General features: G+C 51.0%; 1 protein-coding gene across 1 annotated transcript in view; it reads left to right on the top strand.

The window, feature by feature from the left end:
- pkd1a (polycystic kidney disease 1a) overlaps positions 1-9,911 on the top strand; it is a 100,144-nt gene that overhangs the window by 61,087 nt on the left and 29,146 nt on the right. Inside the window, exons 17-20 of the mRNA XM_035404251.1 lie at positions 1,780-1,938; positions 5,210-5,350; positions 6,798-7,080; positions 9,725-9,911. The exon at positions 9,725-9,911 is cut by the window's right edge and continues 27 nt beyond it. Coding sequence (XP_035260142.1) covers positions 1,780-1,938; positions 5,210-5,350; positions 6,798-7,080; positions 9,725-9,911 — 770 coding nt within the window. The remainder of the gene's footprint in view (positions 1-1,779; positions 1,939-5,209; positions 5,351-6,797; positions 7,081-9,724) is intronic.

A 9,911-nucleotide genomic window follows, 5' to 3' on the forward strand; every position in this document is an offset into this window, starting at 1 on the left:
TTTTATTGATTTTTAGCTTTGCCACCATGTTGACTACATTAATATCTACTTAAAATCTCATTCACAGCTTATCCAGAGTTTTTAGTGTAGTATTGGTCAGTCTTTGCTTTTTCCCTCCAAGAAAAATGTTCTCCTGTAAAGGAGCAAAAAAAAAGAAAATAAAAATGTATTTTCCAGTTGAGTAACTGGAAAAGACAATTAAAAGTCAGAGTTATTTTCTTTTCCCCTTCTCTGTCTGTGTGGCTTTTTAGTGCATGTTTTTGTGCTCCTGCTAGGCGACTTCCCTTGTTTAAATGCCCATTGCCTCCCTCCCCCCAAAAAAAAAAATGAAATGAAGAAGTTAATCCCCAACCAAAAGCTCGAATCACGAGTCACAAATGCGGGTGCAGGGACTAAGAGGTGGGGCCTGTGACTAGAGGCGGAGCCTGCTCTGCTGACTTGGCGGGTGTGAGAACACATCGCGCTGTGCAGCCCGGACGTGCTCTGGTGACAGAGGTTCTAACGGGCCCACCGGGGCGACCGTGTGTGCGTGGGGAGTGGGTGTATGCATGGAAAAGGGGTGGAGGAGGCAGGGGGGGCGGGGGGGGGGGGGGGGGGGGCTGTTATGTAACGATGTGCATTCCAGCCCTCTGCCCTTTCTCTCACTCAATCAAGCCAAAAATGCACAGCTGTCCTGACCCTTTAGATAAAGCAGAGAGCCCCCTCCTTTCTGTGATCAGCCTAACGCCCTCAGTCTACAGGAGGGAGGGAGGGAGCAAGAGAGTGAGGGAGGGAGAGAGAGGAAGAGGGAGAGCGAGATTTAAATTTAAGATTACAGTAATGATATTAATATCGATAACTTGGCGTCTTATTGCCTTCAAGGTGATTTTGCTCTTGTTTTGTTTATGTATGATATTCAGCCTTGTTCAAACCTTGTTCCTCAAGATTGTATTCCCGCTGTGGAAACTAACTGAAGAAAATCAGGGAAAGAAATCATAAAAATTCCCCGTGGAGGCCCTCGCAAGGCTTGGAAACAGAATCTGTTGAGGGAAAGCAATGAAATAGTTAATAAAGACAACAAAACAAAACAAAAAAACTCAATAAACCAGGAAACACCAGAACTGCAACGTCCCACAGGTTTTACATTATATATTTATGACATGTTTTATTGTGAACACTGGAAGTGTTCAAGCAAAGAAAGCAATGGAAAGTCATATTCCCATAAGGATGTCCAGTGCTGGTGTATAATAGCCCCCAACTGTGAAAGCATGTGTTCTTATTTTAGCTTAACAAATTGCCAGTGTATGTTCTGCAGTCAGTCAGCTTGTGTAAGCATTAAATCTCAAGTGTTTCATGGTATTTGTTTCAGTATTTAATTCATTTATGGCCTTAAATTGTTTGGTATGAGACAGAACGTTTGAGACACTTTTAACTGTTTACTGACTGAGGTACCAGCTACTGACCTATGTGGTGCAGTACTGACCTGTGCGGTTCTGAGCGTCGCAGCGAGTCTGTTGTTTTTGCGTACCCCTTAAACTCAGCACCCAGTTCAGGCCCCAGGAAGCAGGTGAGGTGAGCTAACTGCGTAATCGACTGCTTTAATCAATGCTGAGGAACAACGAAAACCAGCAGAGGCTGTGGCTCCCCGGGACCTGGGTTCCTGACCCCAGATGCAAATAGATGGGTAGCCCCCCCCCCCCCCCCCCCGACCTCCCCTCAGTTCTAATGTAATTAACCTTTGACCCCCTGTGCCCCCGCCCCACCCTACCCCACCCCTCCCCTCCCCTCCCTGCCCCGCAGGGCCCGGACCACTGCTCCAGTCTGACGTTCAGCTCGGGTTTGGGGTACAACGAGCCGGTGCTGGGCATCCCGGGGAGGGAGCTGGAGGCCGACCTGACCTACACCTTTCGGCTCACCATCAGCAAAGAGGGCACGGGCCGGGAGTCCACCACACAGATGGTGAGCCTTCCTCACCCTCCTCTTCACCTTCTGTGTCCTTTACTTGGCTATTTTTATTATTCTTTTTAAAAATATATATATATTTATTAACCTTTGCTTATTATTACTCATGTTGGGTTTTTAAATTTTTTTTATTGATTCTGTTGATTTTACTGTGTTATCGCTTTTTATTGGGGTTTGATTTTTATTTGATTGATCGTTATTATTGATTGTTTGATGTTTTTTTTATTTATGGTTTGATTATTTTTATTGTTGATGGTTTTTGTATTTATCTAAACTTTTTTTTTTTTTTTTTTAAACGACGAGCCAAGTTGGGCCGAAGGGCCTGTTCTCATCATCACTTTTCTGGTCTTCGTATGTTCTGAACCCACCTCCACATTCAGGCCTGCTGCTCAGCATTTCAGATGCTGCTGTGACTAATGCTTACGGTCACCCTATACAAAATCATGAAAATCTTTCATCCTTGTGTAGTTTGTGCATAAATAATATATGGCCCCAAATATATCCCCCCAGTGGGGAGTAAAAATCAAAAAAAAAAAATTATTAATAATTTTAAAAATAGCCTACTTGCGAGCATGTCTGACAGCGTGTTATTTCGTCGATTCTGAACACGCTGGGCCCTGCAGCTCAGCATAGATGCGTCACTGTGTGGTAATGACCCCTTACCTGGGTGGGATCTAAATCCCCCCCCCCCCCCCACCCCCCCCCCACCACCCCCCGGAAAATGTGGCCTGCTGCTCGGAAGCAAAACTAGCGGTCACAGTCGTGCTGAAATTGGTGCTTTTTGGACATATCGATTTAAACACTGTGTAAATAGCACGCAGGGGGGGGATTGCTGTGAGAGCACTAGAGTGAGAATTTCATTCAGTGTTTAAAATTAAGCCCAGATTGTGGTGTGAATTTTTCATTGTGCTTCTCATTTGCGGGTGTGGTGTGCGAGTCAGTAATCACTGCTACTGCTAAAATGTTAAAGAGAAGCTTTTGCACAGGAAAAGGAACTTTTTTTTTCTGTAATTGTTCAGAATAGAACCCAATGTGCCAAATGCATTTTAGAATATTGTTCCCCCCAGCCTTCTTTCATTCGTAATTAAAAACAACAGTTTTATTATCTGTCTCATTTGCTCATAACAAGATTTGGTTAATTACTGATTGCGAGAAGCGTGTGTAATGAACCAGCGATTAAGCTGATGAGGCAGAAAAATTGTCTTTTTTAAAAAAGTTAAGAGCGATAACCTGCTGCTTTTGAAGTGTTTTGTTTGGCTATGAGAATCAAGTGCAACTGCAGCTCTGGGTTTAACAAAATATAGCAGAAAAGCACAACTTTTAGATTTTCCCAAAATGCATTGCTGAGCTGGGGTGGGGGGGTGGGGGGGGGGGCACCGAAGGTAATGTGGCTCTTCCTTTATGCAAGGATAAGAAGCAGTGTGGAGGACACAGGTGTTCTATTACAGTAGCTTTTTCTTTTTCAATTGCTCAATCATAGCTGGATTAATTAGGTAATTTGTTACAAAATGGAGGTAACTCCCCGGTCAATCATATATACCAGGGATACTGAAATCTGGCCCTCGAGGCCAGTAATACTGCTGGTTCTCATTTCCCCCTCTAATCAGGGACTGATTTAAACCTGACACAGCGGGTGAGTGTGATCTCTGACCAAGCACAGGCATTATTGGACTATGGACTGTCGGGCAGAAGAGAAGACCAGCAGTACTAATGACCTTTGGGAACAGATTTGAGTACCCCATTGGTAATGAGATTGCATTGACTTGACTTGACCGTTCACAGCACAGTACAGCCTGACCTAGTCGGGATGTGCCAGCGTGAGGCTGAAAGGTGGTGCAAGCCTCCTCTAAGGGGCTGGGAAAGAATTAGGACGTCCTGCATTTAGGAGGCCCTCCTCCTTCTATGTTCCTCCCCTTTCCTCCTCACCTTCCCCGATCCTTTCTTTCTGCCCTTCATCCTCTCAGCCACCCTTTCTCCTCCCTTCTTTTTCACTCACCTCGAAACGTGAGACTGTGTTGTTTTGTGCTGTTACCTTTTTGATTGACAGGAGGGGCACTGCACTTGCACCCTTGATGCCCAAAACAGCCTGAACCGTGTCACCAAATGTCCGACTGTAAGGGTGGTTAAGATGGTAGTCGTGTAATCACGCCAATGTTTACCTTTCTTTTTCGAGAGCTCAGATTGGTTGACGTTAGCTCTTCTGTGTGCGGTTTAGCAGAGCCTTTCTCTCTGTAATTGTCCTGGGTCTCGCGGTTTTCAGACAGCACAAGCTGTTTTGGAGCATCGTTAAAATGTTTCTGCCTCATTGGAACTTGCATAATTAATACTGCTAATGCATGTTTCAGATTATACCAAGGACAAAGCGATACAGCGGGCGGAAAGTTAAGACCCGCTCTCAAAGGGCCCATCAGGTTAACTGATTTTTACCGTAGATCAGGAATTTAAATTAATTTGTGAATTCCGGGATGATTGCGGGCTCGTGTTGCCATAGGGACTCTCCACGTTTTTTGTTTTTGGCATTGGTTTGTCTGGCACGTCCGAGCCAGACAGTTTGGGATCAGTCCTCTTAGGGTACTTTTGCCTCCGGCCTTTGAAATCCTCAAAACAGGGAAGAGGAGGAGAAGTTTAGCAGCATTTCCGTCTCCCGCACAAACTCATCGCACGTCGTTAACATGACAGAAAAAACGATAGAAAGCAGGAAAGATAAATTGGTGGAAAGTGAACCCGTCCAGCGAGCGGCCCGGTTTCCATCCCTTTAAAGCTGGCGGGACTGATGGAGCCAGCGGTCGGCTAGCGCTCCAACCCGCCGCCGCCGCCGCCGTCGTTTCAGGATAACGAGCTCCCCGTAGGAGGCGCGCTCTGAAGCGGGGTGCGTTGGTTGTTGCCTCATCATTATTCCGTGCGGGCCTTCCCTGCTTGTACTGCCGCGGGCGGGTGGTGGGGGCGACGAGAGTACTGCAGAAAAGTCCCCTTCAAAGGATGTCTGTGTGTGTTCACTGTCAGTATTCAGGTGCTCAGTATGGGGCGTGTCCATTGTCAGTATTCAGGTGTTGAGTACGGGGCGTGTCCGTTGTCAGTATTCAGGTGTTGAGTATGGGCCGTGTCTGTTGTCAGTATTCAGGTGTTGAGTACGGGGCATGTCCATTGTCAGTAGTGTTCAGGTCTTAAATATGGCGCATGTCCAAAGTCAGTATTCAGGTGTTGAGTATGGGGCGTGTCCACCGTCAATATTCAGGTGTCGAGTTGACGGTGTCTCTCTCTCCCTCAGGTGCTGGTGCAGAGTGGCAGGATCCCCATGGTGTCCCTGGAGTGCGTGTCCTGCAAGGCCCAGTCCATCTACGAGGTCAGCCAGAGCTCCTACGTCTTCCTGTCCGGCACCTGCAGCAACTGCCAGGCCTCACACCGTGGGGTAAGAGTAACGGGGGAGATTGGGGGGTGGGGGGTGGGGGGTGGGCCAGGGATAACACAGTGATGATGTTTCCTTAAAGTGATTAAAGAAAACACTGAATAAGTATAAAAGACACTAGAGTGTGGGCCTTTGTTTTCCTTTTGAATTACCAGAAAGTGGCCAGAAAATACCCACCAGTCACATTTGCCGTTGCTCTATTGATGGTTATGAATGTACTCTGTGATTGGTGGAGCTACTTTCACTTATTCTTTTTTTTTTTTTTGAGTAAGGTGACAGGACTTCGACTGCTACCTTACTGTCACTCAGAACTTATTCCTATTTTATTATTCCTGTGTGTGATGTTCCTGTTGCTCCCGGTCTCCCTCTGGTTCACTGCAATTCGATTTCTGAAAGTTCATGACGTGTTCTCGGCCGGGCGTGTTCTGTTGAGGGTCTAAGTCGATGTGGGGTCACAGTGGGGGGGGCGGGGGGGGGAGGAAGCCGATCGCGCTCGGCGGGGTTCTGGAGGGTCGGTCGTGCTGAAATTATTCAGAATCATTCAGTTACCTCACTCGAGTCCAAGTGAGGTCGGCACTGCGGAACGGGACAGGAGCCAACACGGCGGGGGTCGTGAGGTCATCGGTGACTCATCCGAGCTGCGGTCTGCCGTCCTCCTTGGAACAAGCCGTCGGAGGGAAATTAAGAATATCGGATCCGAAAATAACTTTTCGTATTTCTCAGGAATGCACCCCGCAGTGTATTTGCCCACAGAATGGATTAGCCACAACCCTGGCTGGGATTAAATCAACATTTGTCCTTAACTTTGACTAATTCATTAAAATGCTACAATTGCTTTTTTTCTTAACAAATACGGTGTTGGCAAATTAGTGGGCAATCTAACGTTGCACAGTTTGTGAAGAAAACATACAAGGCTTGCATTTAAAGTTGAGGATAAATGATTGAGGACAAGTTCCTATCTTTCAGTATAGGGCATAGAAAGATTGATATTTTTGTCTGTTGTACGCAGAATTTTGCTGTGTATTTCACAAAGAAAAAAAGACACTGCCTTTATAATGCTACGAGTGGAGCACACTGTGCTTCTCAATTCACAGTTACAGTTCACAATCTGCGCGCTTGCTGTTAACTTATTAATGAAACGCCGCTTGCAGAAGGTGCATTTAACAGGGATAGAAAAACCACCTCTAGAGCTACAGATGCAGAAAGAAAAGCTACAATCGAATCAGCTACCATCGTGCGCTGCAAGACCTGGGAGAGAAGGGTTTGTTTTCTCACTTTCTCTCACTCTCTTTCTCTCTCTCTTTCCACTCTCTTTCTCTTCCTCCCTCCCCCTCTCTTTCTTCCCCCTCTTTCTCTCTCCCTCCCTCTCTCTCTCACTCTCGCTCTCTCTGTTTCTTTCTGTCACTCTTTCCCTCTCTCTCTCTCTCTCCCTCTCTCTTGCCGCCCGCAGCGGTGGACGGCGATGACCCTGCAGAACGAGTCCCTGGTGCTGGACGCCAGCAGCACCACCACGGGGAACGACGGGATGAACCTGGTGCTGCGGCAGCGCGTGCTGCGCGACGGCAACTCCTACGTCTTCAGCCTCCACGTGGTGGACGACCTCATGGACCGGGAGGGCGTGGCCTCCATCGTGCTCCGCCACAACATGCCCCCTACTGGCGGCTCCTGCACCCTGCAGCCCAGCGCCGGCCGGGTCCGGACGCTCGTCGACAAAGTGCAGTTCTCCTGCGCGGGTGGGTAAAATCCGTCATGTCTGTCAGCGCAGGAGGAGAACTGAGGTTCGCTTCATGAGTGGATGAACTTGGCTGTAAGGTTCCGTGAGAATTTTTTAGTTGATGGATTTCACCTCACCCCATTTCCCCGGGCTGACCCTATTGAAATGGAGCTGATAGCTCTGGTCTGCACAGTCAGCCTTCCCATTGGTTACACCGGGTTTTGTTCTGTGAGGTCAGAGCTCCGCCTCCACTGCACTCTATGTAAATTAAGGGCCTTTGGTCCTCGGGTATGTCAGTCACAGTTACCTGAGTCAGTCGTCCTGAGAAGCCACTGTTTCGCGCTGGGCTGCCGAACTCTGGTCCAGCCCATTACTTCTCATTCTGTTTAAATATGGAGAACAAAAACATCAGCAAAAAAAAAAGAACTAGAGTGCAGCGAGATGCCATTCAGTAGTGGCAGACTCATGCGTAAGTGCAGACAACAGCAAACATGGCACAGTGGTTAAAAAGAGAGATTTAAAGTGCCTCTTCAGCGCTGTTGGAGGTGCAGCTTACCGCCTCCCGGCCGCGCTGGGCTCAGAGTCCGTGGAAGAACAGCAGTATTGCGTATGTGAGCGAAAGACTTCATGGTGCTGCAACTGACCGCGAAGCTTGTGTTTGTTATTATTAAAACTTCAAATTGGGGACCGTTCTCCGTGGAGCGCTCATCGCTCGGGATAAGAGCGTCTGCCACACGGCTGCGATGTCCGGAGGCGGGCCGGGCCGCTCGAAGGGGAGGAGCCGCCCGGCGGTCGGGCGGGTCGCGGATTCCCGTCGGGTTCGGCTCGCTCCCCGGAATTTCAATTCCGCTCCCGTCCGTCCCGGAGACGCGGGAGGACGGTGGTTGTGAGGGCGGCGACGGGGCCGTCCTGACATTTTCATTTCAATCCACTTCCCCCCGCACGCTGCTTTTCGGCTCCTCGGGGGGAGCTGAGCACCTCCGAGGAGAAACAAAAACAGCAACGGGCAAGACAGCTGTCTGTCTGTCTGTCTGTCTGTCTGTCTGTCTGCCTGTCTGCCTGCCTGCCTGCCTGCCTGCCTGCCTCCTGCCTGTGTGGTCAAAGTCATATTGGTCAGTCCACCCTCCTTTTGTATTTCATTTTTCGCTTTATTCAGACGTGTAGAAAGCAGAGAGGGGGTAACAGAGGGGTAAACAGAGAAGGAACAATGCCCATGATTGAACTTTCGCCCCCATTTGGCAGGGGGGGGGGGGTTTGGGGTGTAGCATACAGCCCTACAGACTTGCCACACATCTTGCCGGTGTGGTGTTTGACTTCATGACTTCTGGGAGCGGGCTGCATAGACCATCGTTCTGTCTTTGTGTGTCTGTATGAGAATGCTCCCCCTTTCCCTCTCCGCTCGCGTGTTTCAGTGGTGACGGTGGCCCCTAGGAGCTCCAGAGACCCCTCCCTCGCGCTTAAGGGATCTTAGGGTGGGACCTGCAGACCGTGGGCAGCCCGTGACTGGGGACTGCGGGCCGGGCTGCGGGCAGATTAACAGTCAGAGGAGCACCAGGGCACCAGGGCACGGTGTCAGAGATACTCGACCGGAGGCACTGATGACGCCCGAGAGCACCGAAAGGCGCGGGCCAAATTAAGCAGCACTGCCGGGTCCTGCGTTAGCTCATTTTAGCACCGATGGAGTGAGCCGGGGGCCGGGGGCCGGGGGGCCGGGGGCCGGGGGCCCGGGGGCCGGGGGCCGGGGGCTGGGGGCTGGGAGGGCCCGGGGGGTGGTGGGGGTTGAAGAACGATGGCATTAGCGCTGGCGAATGTTAAGCCTTTATCTCTTCTTCAGCTCAAGGTTACTGCTGCCTGCACAGCTGTGGCCTCCGCTCTGTTTTTCTCTTTGTAATGAGACATCTCGGGCAGCCGCGTGAGAACACGACTCATCGCGCTGCCTCTCTCTGAAGTCAGCCTCTCTTCGGTCTCCTTTAGCCCACGCGGGTCATTCAGCCCGGCCGATACCTTCTGGCACAGTTCAGGATACGTACCACGTTTCACAGGTTCCAACGACACTGCCCCCACAGCTGGGATTTGAACTGGCAGCCCCCCTCTGGTAATGCGTCAGTCTTCCTTGCGGCTGTGGCGCTGATGGGGGGAGCCTCGTTAAAAAAATGAGCGGCTGCTCCTCAGCCCGTCCGTCTGCGGGTCCGTTTGTCTGTCCGGTGCCTGCTCTGAGTGTCAGTCCCCTGTCCCTCTGTCCGTGTGTCCGTCCGGTGCCTGCTCTGAGTGTCAGTCCCCTGTCCCTCTGTCCGTTTGTCCGTCTGGGCCCTGCTCTGAGTGTCAGTCCCCTGTCCCTCTGTCCGTGTGTCCGTCCGGTGCCCTGCTCTGAGCGCCGGTCCCCTGTCCCTCTGTCCGTTTGTCCGTCCGGGCCCTGCTCTGAGCGCGTGTCCGTTTGTCCGTCCGGTGCCTGCTCTGTGTGTGCATCCCCTGTCCCTCTGTCCATTTGTCCGTCCGGTGCCCTGCTCTGAGCGCGTGTCCGTTTGTCCGTCCGGGCCCTGCTCTGAGCGCCGGTCCTCTGTCCCTCTGTCCATTTGTCCGTCCGGTGCCCTGCTCTGAGCGCGTGTCCGTTTGTCCGTCCGGGCCCTGCTCTGAGCGCCGGTCCGCTGTGCGTCTGGCCGCAGGGTACGCGGACTCGGACGACCGGGAGACGCCGCTGCTGTACAGCCTGCTGGTGAGGCGCTGCTCCCAGGCGCAGTGCGAGGAGTTCTGCGTGTACAAGGGCACCAGCCGCGAGCACGCCGTCTTCCTGCCGCCCGGCTTCCTGCCCAGCCGCAGCGTGGACGTGTTCGTCATCGTGGAGGACCACCA

The sequence above is a fragment of the Anguilla anguilla genome, chromosome 2 (genome assembly GCF_013347855.1).
Source record: "Anguilla anguilla isolate fAngAng1 chromosome 2, fAngAng1.pri, whole genome shotgun sequence".
NCBI classification, from domain to species: Eukaryota; Metazoa; Chordata; class Actinopteri; order Anguilliformes; family Anguillidae; genus Anguilla; species Anguilla anguilla.